Genomic DNA, 22,236 nt, shown 5'->3' on the forward strand with positions numbered 1-22,236 from the left:
CCCAATTCTCATTCGATTGTAGCATAATTGGCATTTTCGACGTAATTGCGTTTTTTGCAGAAGATTTGTAGAAGTTTTATTCGTTTTTGATTTGTGAAAACAAAAAACAAAGCATCTACAATCAGAATACAAATAATCTACAATTTATCTACAAAATATCTACAAACTGGATACATTGAATTTTTATATCACAATTCCCATCCAATTGTAGCATAATTGTAATTTTTGACATAATTACGTTTTTCAGAAGATTTGTAGGAGTTTTAGCCGTTTTTTATTTGTAAAAACAGAAAATAAAGCATCTACAATCAGAATACAAATAATCTACAATCTATCTACAATCTATCTACAATTTCTGCAATATGTCTTCTTCTTCTTCTTCTTCTTCTTCTTCTTCTTCTTCTTCTTCTTCTTCTTCTTCTTCTTCTTCGTCGACGAGTTTCAATCTTAAATTCAGTCAAAACCAAGTCTAATCTTCACCAAAACCCCTCAAAATTGAGATATAAACTCCAAACCATATTCCCGATTATTTTCAACAACACCCAATCCAAAAAAATAATAATTTTTGAAAACCCAAATTTGAATTCAAAACTTTCAAGCTTTTTAATGGCTATCAATGGTGGAAATATCTGGAAGAATATTTACTTCCATAATTGTAGCGCGCCTAAATAGGAATATCTGGAAGAATAGATTTGATCTGATTTACACCAAATTAATGGGTTTTACCTTTCCGTTTCAAAACTTGAATTTAATGTAGAATCAATCAATCTCAAGATTCTTTCCTGATTTTTCGCGCGTTATTAAGGGAAGATTTTGCCCTATTAATTCCTAATAAACGAATGGTATAGAAATTGTAGGAAAAATGTAGACTAGGCGGGTAATTTAGATACTATGCACATATTTAGTAATAAAATTTCATATATGGTATAGGAAGGAAAAAATCCTTACTTATATTCAATGTTTTTGTGTCCAAGTTTCTGTTTGAGGTAACTATTCCCTTCATTCTGTAAGACATTCTCAGAAAAACAGTTTTTCCATATGATGAACTTGTACTCTGTTAGTATGAAGCATCAAATGCTCGAAATGTATTGCAGCTAGGATTTTACATATAATTCCATTTAGTATGAGTAACATATATAGTACATCATAATTATGATCTCGCTTCGTTACTACATGACAACAACACAATATTTAATCACTGAAACCCCAGTATAACTTTTGTTGGCCTTTTGTGTATGCTGATGAGTAGTTCTATCTTTTCAGTCATTTGCCTTTATTTTTGGCATTGACTTTTACCTGTAAAATATCAAAAACCATCTTATCTTAGATAAGCCAATTATCAGGAATGGTGTTGGCATTGAAGGAAGTTCTTTCTGATAGAAATTTTAAGCTATCAGACCATTTAAAAGATAACTACAGGCAACGTTCATAAAAAATAGGATTAATAACCTAGAAAATAAAATATCTTATCTGCTACAACAAGTTAAAATACATTGATAGTATAAAATTCTTTTGCACTGTCAATGTATATAAGTTAAATCCATTGTTGGCTACGAGTGAAACTACATGCTCTGTATCTCATATATTTTTACGTGTTCAGAATCATTTAATTTAATGAATTAGAAACCAAGGGTAGGAAATAATTGATCAATATTATTGGAGTAAGGTTTTTTGTTTTGCTTTGTAGAAAAGCCTATATCTGTAAACAGACAATTTTTGAGGAACTTTTAAGCAGAAACAACTATTGCTGCTAGAGTTTCACATCAATTTGTTTATTGAAGTTTGATTCGCAATTGCTAATAAAAGGAAAAAAGATTTACCTTTGGTTAGATACTACTCTTGCAAAATTGTGTGGCTCAGGTTGGCTTAACTGCAGATGGATGGGGGCATGCACTTCCCTACTAACTGTGAAGTAATATGGAGTAGTGCTGTTTCCATTCAATTCATTTGCATCCCTTGTACCAAAAGCCTGAGAAATTCTTTTTCACTCATTACTTTTTAATGGCAGAAAGAATAGGGAAAAAATTTACTCGCATCTAGTGTTTAAACCAGGTCCGGCTCTACTGTTATTACAAGGTTTGTGTCTTAGGCCCCCAAAATTGAGGGGCCCCATTTTTTTTTTTTAGAAATAATAGGTTTATAGGTAATTTAAAATTATATATTTAGTAGTAGAATTTTTTTATATAAAAGGAAAAAAAATGTTTTAGATATATAAATAAACTAATCTTTTCATATTTCAGAAACCCCTACATTTTTTATGTCTTTCTCTTTGATATTGTTATTCACTTTCTTTCTCTGATCCAAGATTTCCTTACTCACTTTCTTTCTTTAAGATTTCATTAGTTCAAGTGTTAACAATCTTTTATAATTTTAGGCCTCATAGTAAACTTTGGTTTTAGGCCACACATGTGCTTGAGCCGCCCCTGGTTTAATGTAGAATTTTTTGAAAGACCAAAATTAGGAGAATTTTCTGTGTATTTCATTGGTGTGAAACTTTGGTATTTATACAAGTATAGTAACATGTCCACTACCTATTGTCTATTGAATACAAACAAATTACAGCTATGTACTATGTATAACTTTATACAATATTTATATACAACTATGTTTTATTATATTTATATAGTAACATGCCCACTACCTAATGGTTTCCAGATGGGAGCAACTATGTTTTGTTTCCAATTTGACAGCTATTATGTTTCCAATCAGAATTTGGGTTTGGGTCTTCAATTGTTGGACCATTTTTCTGTTTCTGGACCCTATCCCCAAATCCATTTTGCCACTGTCCTCTTTATATCAAACTGGTCTTCATAGATGAGATTCCAACACCCCCCCTCAAGTTGGAGGGGAGTGTAGCGACGCCCAACTTGCCAAGAATCGAATTATGGGATGGCCCGGAGAGCGGTTTGGTGAAGATATCGGCTAATTGAGGGGATGATGGAACAAATGACAGAGAAATCAAACCAGAGAGAAATTGTTGCCTCACAAAATGGCAATCAAGTTCAACGTGCTTTGTTCGCTCATGGAATACAGGGTTCTGAGCGATGTGAATTGCAGCTTGTGAATCAGAGTGAATAGAAACCGGAAGAGAAGGTGGTGTAGCTAGATCTGTCAAGAGTCGAGTTAGCCAAGTGACTTCAGCAACTACTCGCCTCATAGATCGATACTCTGCTTCGGCGGATGAGAGCGATACTGAAGCTTGCTTATTTGATTTCCATGAAATTGGAGATCCACCGAGAGTGACAAAATACCCACTTATAGATCGTCGTGTATCAACACAAGATCCCCAATCCGCATCACAAAATGCAAGTAGTGTGAAGGAGGGATCAGAGGACATGAAAATACCCTGTCCAGGGTTGGTTCTGAGATATCTAACCACCCGTAGGGCAGCATTAAAATGAGGCACATGGGGCTGCTACATGAATTGACTGAGGTGTTGTACCAGATAAGAAAGGTCTGGTCTTGTGTGAGTGAGATAATTTAATTTGCCTAGGAGTCGGCGATAGACAGTTGGATCGGAAAGAAGGTCACCAGATTCACTACTAAGCTTGCATGAAGGGTCCAATGGAGATGTGGCAGATGGCAAACTACTACAATCAAATTCTTCAAGAACTTCCAAGGTGAATTTCCGTTGACTGATGATTAAACCTTGTGGCTCACGAAGAGTCTCCAGACCCAAAATATAGTGTAAGTCACCTAGGTCCTTGATCTGAAATTCCTGGTGAAGAAATTGTTTCAATTGATGAAGTTCTTCCTTGTTATTTCCTGTAAGTAGTATGTCATCTACGTAAACTGCGACAATTGAAATTGAATCTATTGATTTCTTGTAAAAGAGTGAGCAGTCATTAAGAGATGAATGAAACCCTTTGAAACTTAATGCGGCTGTTAGCCTGGCATACCATTGGCGCAAGGCTTGCCTCAAACCATAAAGTGATTTGCGAATTAAACACACATGGTTGGGATTAGGTGGAATTTTTCCTGCTGGAAACTTCATATATACCTCTTCCTGTAATTCACCATGTAAGAATGCGTTGTTTACATCTAGCTGTGAGATGCCCCATCCTTTCTTTATAGCAACAGCTAGAAGGCATCGTATGGTAGTCATTTTTACCACTGGGGAAAATGTCTCGTTAAAGTCAATCCCTTCTCTTTGAATGTCACCTCGAATAACCAACCTAGCCTTCAACCTTTCTACACTTCCATCTGCATTATGTTTTACTTTATAAACCCACTTGCAAGGGAGAGCCTTTTTTCCATGTGGTAATTCCACAATTTCCCAAGTTTGGTTGGCTTCTAGTGCTTTAAACTTAGTGTCCATTGCTTGTTGCCAACCAGGATGCATATTAGCTTGGGAAAAACTAGTAGGTTCAACTATATTTGAAATAGAGTTGATAAGATGTTGATTGATAGTGGAAAGTCCAGCAAAGGAAAAAATGGTAGGATTAACAGGTTGATTGAAACATGAATCAGTTAAAGTAGTCAAGTAAACATTACTGCAAACATAATCATGTAAATAGGTTGGTCTAGTATGAGGTCTTTCTGATCTTCTCAAGACTAGTGGAGATGTACCTTGTTGTGAATGATCTAACTCTGATGTAGGATAAATTGGAGATTCTGATCTTTGGTTTGAAGTAGGACTAGAAGGAGATATGGGAGTAGAAGAATGAACTGGATTAGGAGTATCACAAATAGGATGAGTGGAATTGAAAGGACAATGGATGACATCAGAATTACTGTCAACCAAATCAATAAGTGGAAAAAAATCCAGGGAACATAGGAAGAGAACTTGATTGTAGAGAAAATAGGTAAATAGATTCATGGAATTGCACGTCTCTAGAAACAAAGATCTTCTTAGTATTAAAATCTAGCAGTTTGTATCCCTTCTTATCATAAGGGTACCCTATAAACACACAAACATTAGCCCTTGCTCCTAACTTGTCCCTGTTATGAGAAAGAGTTGAGGCATAACACAAACAGCCAAAGGATCTAAGGAAATCATAATTAGGAGTTTTACCAAACAAAATCTCATAAGATGTTTTGTTCCTAATGGCTCTTGAAGGAAATCTATTGATCAAAAAAGTGGCAGTGAGTAAGCATTCTCCCCAATATGAAATAGGAAGTTTAGATTGGTGCAATAGAGCCCTAGATATTTCTAAAAGGTGTCTATGCTTCCTCTCAACAACTCCATTTTGTTGAGGGGTAGCAGTGCATGAAGTTTGGTGTATGATCCCTCGAGAAACTAAATATTCAGAGGTTGTTAAACTTGTACCCAATTCTAGTGCATTGTCCGATCTGATAATTTTAACTTTGGTGGAAAATTGTCTTTCTACCATGGCCAAGAAGTCTTTTAATACTGAAAAAGCGTTACTTTTTGTGCTTAAAAGAAAAGTCCAAGTTCCCCTACTATAATCATCAACGATGGTAAGAAAATATCTATATCCATTATAGGTAGTTGTCCTATATGGCCCTCATGTATCAATATGAATTAGTTCAAAGATATGTTTGCTGGTGATATTGCTTGAATGAAAGGGAATTCTTGTTTGTCTAGCTAAAGGACAGATATCGCATTGATAGTTAACATTGAATATAGAAGGGAAAATAGATGGCATATTAATGTTTTTCATTGCAGAAAATGGCATATGGCCTAATCTAAGATGCCATAGCCTTACATTGGAATTAACCTTTTCAGGAAAAGAAACTGAAGAAAGGGAAATAACATGACTAGATTGTCTTGCTTTAGGTAATGAAACTACATTGTTGTTAGATGACTTCTTAGGCCTATGGCTTGAAGAATCTAGCAGATAGATGTCCCCTTTTGCTTCACCAAGACCCTGAGGGATCCTCATTGATAGGACATGTATCATGCATGCAGTAGCGGAGAAGATTAGAAGACAATTGTATTGTTTGCAAATTTTTTGAACTGAAAGTAGATTGTATTTGAAAGAAGGAACATATTAGACATCTTTTAGAGTCAGATTATCGGGAATAGATACATCTCCAATGTGAGTCACTTTTATTCTATATGAATTAGGAAGATTTACCATTAAAGGTTTTGGAAGAGGTTTGATTGTGGAAAAAATTGTAGGGTCTGAATACATATGTTCAGAAGCTCCTGAATCCAATATCCAAAAGGTGATTTTGAAATTAGAAGATTTAGAAGTTGAACCATTAAAGGCTATACCTGCATAGTTGGCAACATTTGCACCAACATCTGAGCTTGAAGACACTGTCTGACCACCCTTCACCTGTTGAAGAAGTTGAACTAGCTGAGAAACTTGACTTTGTGTGAGTTGTTGATTTCCATTGCTTCCATCAACAATGCTCTGCTCTCCTACTTCACTGTCAAAATATGCTGCATTGCTCTTAACAGGTGCTTGGAACTTCTTTGACCTTGTGAACTTGAAGTCTGCTGGAAATCCAATGATCCTGTAGCATTTATCCACTGAATGCCCAGGTTTTTTATAGTAAGAGCAGCTCAAATTGTTCTTCTTTCCGTTGAAATCAGAGTTTCCAAACTTCTGACTTGGATGATTTTGATTTGCAGCCATGAAGGATGAAGAATCTCCAGGGAATTGAGAGTTGACATAAACTTCCCTTTGTTTCTCATCTTGCATCAACAGGGAATATGCATGTCCCACAGTTGGAAGGGGTGACAACATCAAGATACTACTTTTCACTGAGGCATATGTGTCATTCAACCCCATGAGAAACTTAATTAACCTCTCATCCTGGAGTGATTTGGACATTTTCATCTTTCCTCCACAACTACATTCACATGAGCAGTTGACATGTGTATTCAAGGTATCTAGCTCATCCCATAGCCTCTTAATCTTAGTGAAATACCCTGCTATGTTGCTTGACCCCTGAACCAAATCACTCAACTCTTTTTGTAAATGATACATTTTTGCACCATTTGATTGACCAAATCTATCTTCCAAATCATCCCACAGATGTTTGGCTGTTTTGGATTAGATAACACTTTCACCAATCTCTCTGGAAAGGGAGTTCAACAACCAAGATATGACCATGTCATTACACCTATTCCATAACTTGAAGTCAGGTGTTTCTGAGCTTGGTGCAAGGCAGGTTCCATCTATGAACCCCACCTTGTTTTTGGCAGAAAGAGCAATAAGAATGGACCTGCACCACCCTCCATAGCTTCTACCATCAAAGTTTGTGTTTACCAAGTTCATTCCGGGTGAATCTGAGAGGTGAAGGAAGTAAGGATGACTTGAGCCCTTCATTCCACCTCCATTATTTGCAGAAGTGGTGACATTTGCTGAACTGACCTCAGTTGTTTCAGGAATAGAACCCATTGAAGACAGGAGAGTGAAGATAAAAATGAACAGAAAAAAAACTAAAGGATCGATGCTTTAGAGCTACTGCTCTGATACCATGTAGAATTTTTGAAAGACCAAAATTAGGAGAATTTTCTGTGTATTTCATTGGTGTGAAACTTTGGTATTTATACCAGTATAGTAACATGTCCACTACCTATTGTCTATTGAATACAAACAAATTACAGCTATGTACTATGTATAACTTTATACAATATTTATATACAACTATGTTTTATTATATTTATATAGTAACATGCTCACTACCTAATGGTTTCCAGATGGGAGCAACTATGTTTTGTTTCCAATTTGACAGCTATTATGTTTCCAATCAGAATTTGGGCTTGGGTCTTCAATTGTTGGACCATTTTTCTGTTTCTGGACCCTATCCCCAAATCCATTTTGCCACTGTCCTCTTTATATCAAACTGGTCTTCACATATGAGATTCCAACAAAACCAAGCAAATAAAAGCATTTGGATCATGCATATACGCTTTTATCACTTCACTCTGGCTAAGTAGTGCGTTTGTTTTCTCACTTCTAAGTGTGAATCTTATGGTTACATTGTTTGGTTTGGAGTAAACAGTGGATAAGTATTTCCAGAAAGAATAGTAAGGGAAAGTTTTGATGCGGCATGTTATGTTTAAGAGCCAAGTTACCTTTTTATATAAATCCACATTTTCTTGTTGAATGATGTTTACCTTCTGGACGAGTTCCAAATTTTCTTGATGCATTAGACTTCCCTGTGTGAGTTAGTAAACATAGGAACATAGTCAAGACATCAGATTAACAATATTTTTAGCAATTGATGGAAGAACAATTCTTTTAATCTCTTCATGTGATGAAACTTGAAAATTGCTACTACTATTTTGTATACCTTCCAAGATAGCTCTTGAATCTCATCATGTAATATTTGCTCCTGCACAAATCAAAGGACATTAGTGAGTTTTTCAGTTCCAGCAAAGCAATCCAAGATGCATATTATTGAGTCATGTTGATTGCTGACCTTTTTCATACGGATGCCTCTTATGCTCGTTTCTAGTCGATTCTCCAGATGTTGTAGGTCCTTAATAGTCAACCCATAGAGCTGTTCCCCCATGACTTGCCTGGTTTATTAGTTGCTAGTTGATTAGCATTATGCTTGAATAAGACTACTATATATCCTCAAGTATCAAGAGTAATACACTACCTATGATTTTGTTGCAGTTCCTGTAATTGTTGTCGCAACATTGCTGCCTCTTTCTGCCAAAGCTAGCAAGAATACTCAGGGATTGTGAATGTACAAGTTTCAGTATCAAAAGTATAGACGTTAAGTTCGTGTAAAAATATTTATATAATCTCGCCACTTAAAAGGCACTTGCAGGTCTATATAATACGCATTTATTAAGTAGTAGTAACCAAGAATAAATGATAGGTAACGCAGTTTAATATACTGTGTGTAAATTAGACCCTAACTAGACATACTGTGAGATTTTTGTATAATTCATTGGCATAGCATTAAACTTCTTACTTCTGTCCAGGTAGTCTGTCTATTTCATCCCACTAGTTATGCAGCCAAATTATTGACAAAGAAATCAACTCCCATCCTTCTGTCAATCTTCCAATTTCAGTGCCCATTTTTACAGCAAATATTATCTAGAAATCAATCTGAGATTCTGGTACTATCCCTTATCTAAGAGCAAGTCGGTCTAGCTTCTTACTCATTCACATTTCCCGCACAGTTCCTCCAGATTTTGAATGTATCAAGAACCTTTGTCTTCGATTATCTAGGAAACTACTTAACAGAGTAGATTACTTTTACTTTATTTTAAGTTTTAATTCATAGACTATTCGCACAATATCTTGAACGATGGGTAAGAAGAGAAAGTTATCACATAATAGTTGCCCAACTAGATTCTAAAACTAGTAATTCCTTTCTTGAATATATATAAGAGCTTCTGAAATCAAAGATACATGCTGATATTATGTACACTTTCCTCTTCCATCTTTCTGGTTACAGAAACCACACAGAGAAAGGATGTATTCTTCTTGAAAATTGAAGACTTTTTTTTTCCTGCTACCTCTCAGGAGTCTCAATTTCAATTACCTTGCTGAGGTGGAGACGTTGTATAGATCTTTATTTCGAACTATGTCTGTATTACGATGTCACCAAATGAGTTAATCACACATTGGATGTGCAGACTAGTAAGCAGAGGCAATTCAAGAATTTATAGTCAGTGAATTCTGAATGATCCGTTTTATCTATACATATACACAAGCAACTCTTTTTTGTTTGCATATGTACTTGTGGATCGATTAGAAAGTAATATGGTGAGTTAAACTCATTGGACTGCTCTAGATCCGCCGCTGCTACTAAGTTGCGTTCTTTTTTCTTTTCTTTTTTTCAATACTACTTGATTAGTATAGTGGGTTAAGTAAACCGCGGGATGCCTCTGCTTCTCTTTCTCTTCAGTATATATTTTCAAGATAGATTGACGATGAACTTATAAAATATGTTACAAGGGGATGCATCACGACTCACATCACATCCCAGCCATACTGTTCGACCAAGACAAACGAACTATTTTTTTATGGAATCATGCGAAACAACATTTGATCATGAAAAGAGATCTTTTGCAGCTAGCTATATGTGTGCTGGGTTTCAGAATGCAGCTATCTTTCAATATTTGACTTAATTATGGGGATTACATTTCCTTGGGTAGCGCCTAGCTGTTCTTTAAAGAAAAGGCTCATATCTAATAGCCTATATCTTTCACTAATTTCCAATTACATTTGGACATCCAATCATGTGCCCCCAGGATTTACACTTCATCTGACATCCAATAACCTAAACCATTCACTACATTAGGTTTATATACTGGTTCATCTAGCAAAGATTTGTACTTGAACACACAGTGGCAGAAAGTATTCTTCAGATGTCTGCTTCTTCCTCTGACATAATTCCATTAAAAAATAGTTCGTTCCTCTTGATTGTACAGGACTTGGATTACCCGAGTAGCTAGTGTTTGCAAATCAAGAAAATCTCTGTTAGAACTGTTGCCTAATAGTCGTACGTTCTCTCAATTAATTGAGGTTTTCTTCACATTCCTTGTGTGGATCTAATAGGACTATATAGTACTAGTCAAAGGGATATGATGGTGATATTCTAGTTTAGATGTTCAAGTGTTGTTTTTCTCAGAGAGCCCTAATTCAAGTAAATCAATTCTCTTGAATGAATTTCGAATATGATCAATGATTTTTTCCCACTATAACAATAAAGTCAGCCAACTATCTCAAAAACATGACAAGATGCAAATTTCTAGCACGTATATACCGAAATGTTCAAGCACATGCAGAAAGAAGTAGTAGGGTGATGAAAATATTACCTTCAGTTCTGAAACTGGATTGTGCAATTGGTTACGCTCGTCTTTCGTTTTATTGTATCTTTCAACAATTGATTTCATACTGTTATTTGAAAAGGGGAAAATAACCGGTCAATTAATTGTATTGTTTCTATATGTATACTGACGATAAATATATGAAAGGAAACGACAAAGTGAAGCAGATAGAGTAACTATTCCAAATATATTAACGACATTATTGATCTTTCTTTCCTTTCCCAAGCAACTAATTAATAATGTTAATTTCAATCCTGTATGAAGTAACGATAAAGTTGTCTCCGCGTGATCTATAGGTCACTAGTTCGAACCGTGGAATCAAAAGGCATGGAAGTGCACGAGAGACCTAAAAAAAAAAATAGAACTTTGCTCGTTCACCTCCACTACTAGAAATCCGGTAAATACCGACCAAAATTTTCCAACCAACGTTAGTCGGTCAAAAAAAACGACCAAAGTTAGACGGAAACTGGGAGAAAAATATTTTACATTTATTTTAAAAAAATACCGACCAACGTTGGTTGGTAATTTGGTCAACAAGTTGACCGTGTTGGTCAAACTTGCTTAGTCAAAGAAACCTTCACATTACCGACCAACTTTGGTCGGTAATGTGGACCCAATTTTTAAAATTTTAGTAGTTATATTATTATTTAAAATGTTTTATAAAATTTAAAGAAATTTTATTTAAAATTACCAACCAAAGTTGGTCGGTTAATGCAGGGGAAGCAATTATCGACCAACGTTGGTCGGTATATTTTAATTTCTGAAAAATAACTGACCAAAGTCGGTCGGTTATTAGAATATTAGTCAAAATTATGAATCACTTTTATATTCACTATCTAAATAATATAAATGTAATTCGTTAACACTTTTGTAATACAAATAATAAATACACTAACATATACTATAACATGCTATATATATATATATAGTTGAAGTAGTACAACGAAGCGTGTTATATATATATATATAGGTCAAATATTTTATTTTTAATATTCAACGATGCATCCAAGTAAGTTATAAGTCGATGAATCAATTTACAAATAGATATATTTGATGATAAATTATATATACTAATTAGATAGATATATTTGATGATATATTTGCTGCAAATTTTCATCATAAAGCTTGCAAGCGATTGTCGGATGCTTTCTCCGATGCTAGAAGGAAGAACAAGAAGCCTGACTGGTTACTTCAAAATTTATGGGATGATTTGCAAAGGCAATGGCTTACCGCAAAGTTCTTAGAGAAGAGCGAAAAGGGAAATAAAGCTCGTGCATATGAGAAGGGAGGCTCCTTGCACACTGGAGGTGCGATCAGCCTAGGGACAATAAAAAGAAGATTAGTATGTAATTGCTTAAATTGTTTCAATTTTCAAAGTATATCTATTCTGTTTATTAACTAAATTAATTTGTTTTCAGGAAAAGAAGTTGGGGCATCCAATGAACCATGATGAGCTATTCAAGGAGACACATATTGTAAAGAAGAAGAAAGAGACGGGTCAAGAAAAGTGGATCGAGGACCGGGCCTCGATTGTATATGTAAGCTTTCGCTTTTCTTTAAGTATTTTAATTTACTTTTAATATAAATTTTGAAATACTAATTCATTTTAAATTTTCGTATAGGGTCGCTACCAAACTAACGTGGAGGAGTTCATCCGCACTCAGCCAGCTGGTGAATCGGCGAGCCAACCCAACCTTCGGATGGGGATAATGAAAGAATATGGATGGAGTCTGCTGGCGGTCCAAAATGGGGGAAGGTATACGAGCTTCCTACTAAAACGTTCTATCGCTATAAGTGTGGAATGCAAGGAATATGGACTTCCTCGCAAGGCGAGCAACTTAATGGGGAGAGCCTCTCCGCTATGCGAGAGATTGTAACAAAGCTCACATCCTAGCTAGAAGCGGCCAAGGAAGGAGAAAGGGTTAGAGATGCTCAATTCCTTGGCATGCAAGCTCAGATCAGAACTCTCCTATCTACTGGAGCTTTTCCGTTGCCCCGGTCTCGTGAGTCATCGCCAGAGGCTCGACCTGCACGTGACCGTTCCTCCCGTCCTCCCTGTGATCTTTCCTCTCGTCCTCCCCGTGATCATTCCTCCGGCCCTCCTCGTGGTCGTTCTTCCCATCCTCCACAAGACCCTTCTCGACACCGTCTTTTAGATGAAAGTTCATCAGACGGTGATGATGATGTTGTACAAAATACTCCTTGACTTTTATATACTTTGAACTAGACAAATAGAACCCGTTTTGAACTAGTTGTAATAAGTTTTAACTTGGTTTTGGATTTTTATGTTCAACTGAACTTTAATTTATTAGTTCTAATGTATTTATTGATTGTTGTTGTATTGTTGTTGTTAGTGTTGTTGTTGTTGTTGTGTTGTTGTTGTTGTTTTATGTTTGCTATTAGATGTATTGATATTCTGGCAGGTGGTGTAGCTTCCAAAACAGGCATTATATGCCAAATTTAAAACCTAGAAAACCGACCAAAGTTGGTCAATTTCTAATTAAAAAAAATACTTTTCTGCAAATTACCGACCAAAGTTGGTCAATAATCAATAAAAAAAAATTATAATTACCAACCAAAGTTGGTCGATTAATGAACAAGGAATTCCCAGAATTCAACATTACCGACCAACTTTGGTCGGTATTGTTAAATTTTAATTTTTAAAAAATATATATATTTTCATTTACCGACCAACTTTGGTCAGTAATTTTTAAATTTAATAATTAATAAAAAACATAATTTAAATATATCGACCAACTTTGATCGGTAAAATTAAATTATTAAAATATGTTTCCGACCCAAGTTGGTCGGTAAATGTTTTAAATTCTTCAGATGGTCGTTTTAAAATACCGACCAACCTTGGTCAATTACCGATCAAAGTTGGTTGGTATATTAAAACGACCATCAAAATAGCGACCTAGCTTGTTTGGATGGGTTTTGGTCGGTAATTAGTCATAACCGACCAACGTTGGTTGGTATTTACCGAATTTTTAGTAGTGCTCTCGCGTACGCACGAGATAGTGAACGCGCTAACTTAAAAAGGTTGTTTCAAAGTGGGCTTGTACTATTTCACTCAATGCTAACTCTATCCCATATAAATAGTAAAACGTGACTTTTGTGGAGAGAACGTGACTTTTGGGAGAGAGGAACACACACCACACTTGGAGGAGGCTTCTAACTAGTTTTTCTTCTCTTCTATTCTCTTAATTTCATAGTTTATTAGTCCTAGAGTTGTGGGGTACTACATGAACGTTGTAGTTTGAAGCTTAGATCGTTCTTATTATTTTATCATATTGGTTTATTTATTCAATTTGCGCTTAATTATTTGATTCCTTGATCACCAATTAAATACTATCTACGAATCTGGGATGAACTTTGGAGAGAGAATTCTAGATTGCATAAAAAATTGAGTAGAACAAGATCTTGAACTCGAGTATCAGAACGAATTTGCGGTTAGGATAGGAATATACCTAATCGCCTTGCTTGGTTATTATACGGGAATTATAAATGTGTTCTTGTTAATCCTAATTTCATAGGAATATAGGCATTATGTTAGCTTGAATAGACGAGTTGTACTTCAGGAGAAGGCTACGAGTAATATTAACCCTGTCAATCAATAAACTAGATAAATGAATTAGACAATTTAGGTAAAAAACTCACCGGTATTGTTAGCTAACCCATAACTCTAGAATATTTTCTCCCATTGAATTCGTGTCTAAGTTCGCCAATTTGTTTCCTTTATTCTTAGTTTACTACTCTAGATTATCTTTAGTTAAATATTCATACTTTAGAATTCGCTTGAATATATTAATTGTTTGGATTTAATTTAGTTGATAGTTAATCACAAGTCTTTGTCCTTCTCAGAGCTCTTATTATAAATCTAATAATGTATGAGTTTGATATGGGCAATAAAGTGGAGAATATGGAAAGCGTGGCTCATATTATGGAAATGATGAGGCAAGCAGCCGAGCAACAGGACATGATGATAATGCAAGTAGCCGTGCAACAAGATGAAAATCCTAAGGCTATACAAAGGATTGGTGCAGAAATAATGAGAATGAAGGTCGATGCGGAAGAATTGGCTAAAGAGAGCGAGTTCCCACAAGAAGATAATTTTAAAGAAACAGATATAGTGAACCAATCTTGGCTAGAGGAACAAGCTCAATTGATAAATCTTATGAGTTCTCCGTGATGGTCTTTGAAATATGATAGAACAACTGATAGAAGGAAGAAAATGAGCTCAGGCTAGAGATAGACCAATTTGGCTCAGATATTCATGACATGCAGGCTCAATTGAATAAAAATATTGAGGCGTCTGATGCCCTACAACTAATTGTTGTGGATACATGCCAGCTTATGGAGCGAAAAAGAGGAATTCCAACTATTCGACCAAATTATTAATGTTTCCAAGGTTGACGAAGTGCGCAAAAGTGAGGATGTCAAAAGTGAAGCAATTTTAGATTTGGAGCGCATTGGACCTCATTCTAAATATTTTTCAACAATGTTCTTGGTTAGTGACATGAGAATTGATCTATTTGAGCATATTGAGGAGTCAATGGAAGAGGTACAAATGGCATATATTCTGAAATTAGTGATGCCAAAGAGACAAAATGACATCCCTCACTTAAGGGCCAAGAAGTGCAAGATGCGATACCTATTGTTTGGTTCCTTTATTTTAACACCACCGCCCAGGAATGTGACAGAAAAATTGATGCAAAATTAGTGACGCAATTCATATCCTCAAGGTGGAGGAAAAAGTGGTGAAAGTAATGGCGTCGTACCGCGATGTTAAGTCAAGCGCTTGTTGGGAGGTAACCCAATCCTATTATCTCTTTTTGTTTTGATTATTTTTTTAATTTATTATTGTATTTTTTTTTATGTTTTGTAGGAGTATGAGCATGGATTCAATGCCATTAGGCATGTGCAATGGTTGGAACAAAGTGGGGGGTTGCCCGCACAAAGGATACCAATCGGGAGAAATCTGAGTATCCCGTGAGCTGCTAATTCTTCGGTCGTTGGCCTACCACGGAGTCTCTTTTACTCTCTTTTATTTATACTGTGAATTGAGGATATTTCACAATTTTAAGTGTTGGGTGAGGAGATTATCTGTGTGATTTTTTGTGCTATCTTAGCTTATTAGTAGTGCTTGTTCTGAGTGTAGTAGTTTTTGTTAAAAAAATAAAAAAAGTAGAAAAATTGGACTTCTCCCGATGATGGATCTCATTCAACAGGTATCTTGAGTGATTTAAGTCGGGAAAAAAAAGACAAAAAGATTTTCTTTTGTTAGGTAGTGTAATAATTCCCCCTTGTATTTTCTTTGTGCCACGGTTCTTTTTCAAAAGGTTTTATTTGAATCGGGTGTAGTTAGTTGTATTTTTTTAGGACTACGTAGGAGCTAGTATGATGTGATTGAAACCATATCTCTTGACTTTGTTATGTCTTGATAATAGTGAGTACTTTGGTTGTGACTCTTAGGCTCAGTTTTTGACTCTTGTATAAGTATCTTTAATTGTATGATCTTAACTTTGATTAACTTCTTTGACTAAAGTGCCTTGATGAGTCCAATCCTGAGTGAGTTATGTGCCATATGTTTGTGAGGATTGTTTGTGTCATTCTGTGCATTGCATTTGATGTCTAAAACTTACTCGTGTGTTTGCAAAGCGAAATAGTAGTTTTGTTCAGTGTTGGAAGTGATATAGGCGTTTCTTTGTTAAACTAGTTATATATTTTACCCGCCTAATTGTTATGTATCGTAGTTAACCCTTTGAGTCTATAATCATGTTTCTTTGGCAACCACATTACAAATCTTACCCATTTGTTTGAATTAACTATCTATTTGAACCTTTTCACCTCTCATGAGCACTTGAATTGTAATTAACTTTGTAAAAGTTAAAGTGTGGGGTGGTTGGTTTGGCTTTTGAGTGGAACTAATAAAATAAGGATAAAGGTGCACTGTTTGGATAAAGTAAGAGTCACTTGAATATATATATATAGTTGTATTGTTGTAAAAAATATTCCTTGATAGTGGTACTTTTGATGTAATTGTGCTTAAAGAACTATGGAGTTAATATACATTGATGTGAAGGTGGAGTTAGGGTTTAACATAAGTGTGGGGTTCTAATTGTTAAAGTGTATGTATTAAAGTGCTTAGGGAGGTGTAGTCACTCTTATATCCAAATAGATCATACTCATCCCACAACCTGCATTACAACCAATTAAAGTCCTATTTGATCCTAGACTGAATAAGCTCGATTAGTAGAGTAATACACTACGGGCAAGCCTATGGTTCATCTTTTGTGGCATATGAATGTTGTTTCTGAGAGTGAGTGAATTCTTTCTATATTGAGTTCCTAATTATTCTTGAATTTTATGTGTATGGAACTACTCTTTTTTCTTGTGTGAGGGCACTTGATTCATGAAGGAAAGGTAATGGAAATGACCTCTATGTTAAAGTAAGTGAACGTGTTGTGAAAAATGCGTGGTGCTTGTGAGTCAAATCTTGAGGTGAGGATATTACACTATTGTGCCTAGTCTATTTTAAATATTCTTGGTATGATGAGTTATGAGAGTTGTTTAAAAAGGTCGTGTTGTTGTAAAATGTAGAAAGTTGCTTGAGGACGAGCAAGAGTTTAAGTGTGGGGCGTTGATAAACGGCCAAAAAGGCATATTTTTTGGTGTACTTTCATCTCATAATTTGTGTGGTTACGGTATATTACATGAGTTTTGTAAAGAATTATGTTCATTACATACATTTTTATGTGTAGGAGCAAGTTGAACGAAATGTGAGCAAAAGAAGTTGATTTGGGACCAAAAGACAAAAGAAGGACTTTGCTCGTTCACTCTCGCGTGCACACGAGAGAGTGAACGAGCTACTGAGGAAAACCTTGGAAAAAAAACAGTGAAGTATAACTTTGCTCGTTCACTCTCGCGTGCGCACGAGAGAGTGAACGAGCTAACCTAAAAAGGCTGTTTCAAAGTGGACTTGTATTATTTCACCCCATGCTAACCCTATCCATACAAATAGTCTTGAAACGTGACTTTTGTGGAGAGAACGTGACTTTTGGGAGGAAGGAACACATACCACACTTGGAGGAGGATTCTAATTAGTTTTTCTTCTCTTCCCTTCTCTTAATTTCATAATTAGTTCTAGAGTTGTGGGGTACTGCTATATGAACGTTGTAGTTTGAAGCTTAAGATGTTCTTATTATTTTATCATATTGGTTTATTTATTCAATCCTTCGCTTAATTATTTGATTGCTTGATCACCAATTAAATACTATCTACGAATCTAGGATTGAACTCGGGAGAGGAAATTCTAGATTGCATATAAGATTGAGTAGAGCAAGATCTTGAACTCGAGTATCGGCAACAAATTTGTGATTATGATAGGAATATACCTAATCGCCTTGCGTTGTTATTATACGGGAATTATAAATGCATTCTTGTTAATCCTAATTCCATAGGAATATAGGCGTTAGGCTAGCTTGAATAGACAAGTTGTACTTCGAGAGAAGGCTACGAGCAATATTAACCCCGTCAACCAATAAACTAGATAAATTAATTAGACAAATCTAGGTAGAAAACTCAACGGGATTATTAGCTAACCCATAGCTCTAGAATATTTTCTCCTATTGAATTCGTGTCTAAGTTCGCCAATTTGTTTCCTTTGTTTCTTAGTTTACTACTCTAGATTATCTTTAGTTAAATATTCATACTTTAGAATTCGCTTGAATAGATTAATTGTTTGGGTTTAAATTGGTTGATAGTTAATCACAAGTCCATGTGGGTACGATATCGGAACTTACAATCCCATATTACTTGTCGACCACGTATACTTGCGTGTATGTTAGGGAGCAACAATTACTAGCTAGTAGCTACACTTATCCATCCATGCTTTCTTGTTAATACATTCTAAAAAGAATGAAACATTACTATATTTGCAATCATTTAACTTTAAACTTTTCCGTTTATCCAATGTACCCTTAATGAGAAGTTTTTATAGCCACATAAATTGAGAGTCCCACAAAAGCTTTTGCCCTTTAAGCTTTTAAAACCATAAGTTTCAGAAGTCTTCATTTTTACTAAAATCTATATCGAGTCAAACTACGTCACATGAATAAAAACGTGAGTATGAGAAAGGAATTAAGTTATAAACACTATGTACGTAATTTAATATATTGCGTAGTTTAGTTACCATTTTTATATAGCTTACAACTACGGCAATACTTATCATATACCTGGCTAATACTTAATTATGTCACTTGATTGTGTGAGTATTTTTTAGACTATAAGTGTATAGCTCCTAAACTCTCAGAAGTTAAAGATGAAGTTGATAATATTTTAACGTGCAAGGCACCTTAAAGGGGAATCATTTGATCAGTAGATTTAAATTTTAGAGCTTCCGTTATGGTGCAACGCTAAACAATGCACTATGTATGCTATATAGTGATGTTTCTTAGGTTTAATAATATATAGAATATGGTCTCATGTAGAACTTTAGGATTTAGGTATGGAATTATCAATATTGTTCATTCTGATATAATGTTAGAAAAGTGGATAGAAAATGGAAGGAGCTACTAATGCTTGCATTAGGGTAGGCTATCTATGTTACATCATTTTGGGATGCGGCCCTTCCTCGAACTCTGTGTGAATGCGGGATGATTTGTGCACCGGACAGTCCTCCCTTACTTATCATGGACAAACCATAATCATGCTATGATCTATCTCATGACCCAAATCTAAGCAGCTTCGTGTTATCTCTGCCTGTCCTAAGGAAAAATTACTAAATCTGAACAACTTTCTGCATTTATTTCGTTGTTTATGACGAATTAGGAACCCGTATAACCGAGAAGGGAACATTAACAGAAGTAATATCCTTGAAGAACTGAATGAGAAAAATAAAAAAAGACCATTCAGTGAATAATTATATTCAGAGAAATAAAAAAAAGACCATTCAAAAGTCCCTTCAAATATGTATAAACACATATATAATCTACAAGGACCAACATATAGTTTGTATATAATAGATGTATCACTTAAAATTTTGTTTGTATTATAATTTATAGTTAAGCTAGCTCAAATTAAGCATGTATATAATATAATGCGATGATTATATAAGCCGTCATATTATTAGTGAATATTAGCTCATGATCTCATCAAATAAGCAAAGAGAGACCCTCAAGCTACTTAGTATATAAGAACAAAAGAGATGTATTTTTTTTTTATAAGCAGAAAATAGAGAACAGGTTAGGAATATTCAATTGCAAGTTGAATGGTATTGGACAAGAAGGCAAAAAGCAATTATTCAAATACTCGATTTACCTAGTGCTTACCACATTATACAGCAGAGGATTCGAACAAAAAGAACATCATAATATAAACAACAAAATGAGATACTATATATGAAAATGAAAAATAATTACCTTGTGTTAGAAAATTCATAGAGCTTTCCAGTACTTGAGAAAATGATCAATCCAACTTGTGCATCACAGAGGATAGCTAACTCCTTAGCTTTCTTCAACAATCCATTCCTTCTCTTAGAGAAAGTCACTTGCCTACTTGATGAGTTATCAATTCTTCTGATCACAATCTTTCCCCTTCCCATCTTAGCTTGCTAGGGTTATCTCTACAAAAAAGATTAAGTAAAGAAAAAACGAATGGATTAGAAGAATAGTAGGTCTTTTAGGTTAAAAGTGAAGTATGAAGGAAAGGAAAGCTCACTTGGGTTTGTTTGAGCTTTTTGGAAATTAAACAAAGTTTTTTTTGGTGAAGTTTGGCCAAGGGTTTGCCTCACATCAAAGTCAGGAAAGGAGCTACTTTTATAAGCCAATGAGAAGTCTGAGGCCCCATCATAAGCACTATTGACATAAAAAAAATATATTTTGTACAACTTGGTCATTTAAATATACTGCTCCCTCTCCTCAAAATTGATCATTTCGGCAGACTAAATTTATCCTAAAATATTTGAAATTCAAGACAAACAAAAAAGAATTACTACTTCTTCTTTTTTTCTTTTCAAACTTTCACTACTAGAAATCCGGAAATTAGCGACAAAAATTTAGCCACCAAAATTGGACGGTCCAAAAAAGCGACCAAAGTTGGTCGATAAAGGAGAGAAAATATTTTATATTTATTTTAAATAAATTACCGACCAAAGTTGGTCGGTAAAGTGGTCAAGAAGTTGACCGAGCTGGTCAGACTTGTTTAGTCAAAGATAATTTCACATTACCAACCAACTTTGGTCGGTAATGTGGGACCTAGTTAAAAAAATTTAATAGTTATATTATTACTTAAAATATTTTATAAAATATAAAGAAATCTTATTTAAAATTACCGACCAAAATTGGTCGATTAATACTGGGGGAAACATTTACCGACCAATTTTAGTCGCTGTACTTTAATTTCTGGAAAATAACCGACCAATGTTGGTCGGTTATTAGGTCAACATTGGTCAAAATTTAAAATCACTGTTATATTTACTATCTAAATAATATAAATGTAATCCGTTAACACTTTTGTAGTAAAAGGGATGAATACACTAACATATACTATAACATGATATATGTGTAGTTAAAATAGCATAACAAAGTGTGTATATATATATATATATATATATATATATATATATATATATATATATATATATATATATATATATATATATATATATATATATGTCAGACGTTTTGTTTTTAATATTCAACGATGCATATAAGTAAGTTATAAGTCGATGAATCAATTTCCAAACAGATATATTTGATGATAAATTATATATACTAATTAGGATCTTCACAAGTCTATCAATCCCTAAAAGAACTCGGCCCTTATATATATATAGGTCAGACATTTTATTTTTAATATTCAACGATGCATCTAAGTAAGTTATAAGTCGATGAATCAATTTCCAAACAGATATATTTGATGATAAATTAGGATCTTCACAAGTCCATGTAGGTAAATGATCCAAAAAATGGTGTAAATTAATTTTTGATAGATATATCTTGGGGACCTGGGTTTTAGGTCATAACAATGTCTAAGTACGTAGTAAATGGTTATAAGTTCCATACAGAGAATTTCTCTAAAATAAAAATAGCAACAACAGCGGGGTGTGGGTTCAAGGAGGTGATGGCAACCAAGTTGGAGATATTGATTATTATGGTATGCTCAAAGAAATAATAGAACTAGAATATATAGGTTGGCCATATAAGAAATTGATACTATTTAGATGCAAGTGGTTTGACCCAAATCCAACAAGAGGTACAAGAGTACACAACCAATACAACATAATTGAGTCATACGAGGGAGTATGATCGCTATGATCCTTTCATAATTGCACATAATGTTAGGCAAGTGTATTATGCTCCTTATCCATTGTGGCGGAATAAGTCTGATTGGTGGGTTGTATTAAAAACTAAGCATATAGGTAAGGTGGAAGTCGAGAATGTGTTAGATGTTGCATATCAAAATGATATCTCCAGTGTTCACCAAATAGTGGACAATCAGCTAGAAAATGATTTGGAACA

The 22,236-nt window shown here is 34.7% G+C and overlaps 1 protein-coding gene across 5 annotated transcripts; it reads right to left on the bottom strand.

Annotated features, from left to right (window-relative positions):
- Nucleotides 1-1,063: 1,063 nt before the first annotated feature.
- On the bottom strand, nucleotides 1,064-20,497 carry LOC104216080 (MADS-box transcription factor 27-like). 5 transcript variants are annotated; one of them, XM_070167514.1, is made up of 9 exons: nucleotides 20,435-20,497; nucleotides 20,137-20,339; nucleotides 10,703-10,781; nucleotides 8,527-8,579; nucleotides 8,344-8,443; nucleotides 8,215-8,256; nucleotides 7,997-8,080; nucleotides 1,821-1,969; nucleotides 1,064-1,296 (listed from the first exon to the last, which is right to left on the bottom strand). In XM_070167514.1, exons 2-9 carry the CDS (start codon nucleotides 20,316-20,318, stop codon nucleotides 1,293-1,295), a joined length of 693 nt encoding a protein of 230 aa, XP_070023615.1. In that variant the 5' UTR covers nucleotides 20,319-20,339; nucleotides 20,435-20,497; the 3' UTR covers nucleotides 1,064-1,292. The 5 variants fall into 5 exon arrangements, with proteins under 5 accessions (XP_070023615.1, XP_070023616.1, XP_070023614.1 ...); XM_070167515.1 differs by having other exon boundaries at nucleotides 8,039-8,080; nucleotides 8,527-8,588; XM_070167513.1 differs by having other exon boundaries at nucleotides 8,527-8,588.
- Between the last annotated feature and the right edge of the window lie 1,739 nt (nucleotides 20,498-22,236).

Source organism: Nicotiana sylvestris, chromosome 2 (assembly GCF_000393655.2).
Source record: "Nicotiana sylvestris chromosome 2, ASM39365v2, whole genome shotgun sequence".
NCBI classification, from domain to species: domain Eukaryota; kingdom Viridiplantae; phylum Streptophyta; class Magnoliopsida; order Solanales; family Solanaceae; genus Nicotiana; species Nicotiana sylvestris.

Excerpts from the sequence above, each read along its gene's own strand:
- LOC104216080 (XM_070167513.1), bottom strand. The coding sequence starts at position 20,318 with ATGGGAAGGGGAAAGATTGTGATCAGAAGAATTGATAACTCATCAAGT. Across the intron at positions 8,444-8,526 it reads GAACTGCAACAAAATCATAG|GCAAGTCATGGGGGAACAGC; the intron begins GTAGTGTATTAC and ends CTAATAAACCAG. Across the intron at positions 1,970-7,996 it reads ATGTGGATTTATATAAAAAG|GCTTTTGGTACAAGGGATGC; the intron begins GTAACTTGGCTC and ends AGAATTTCTCAG.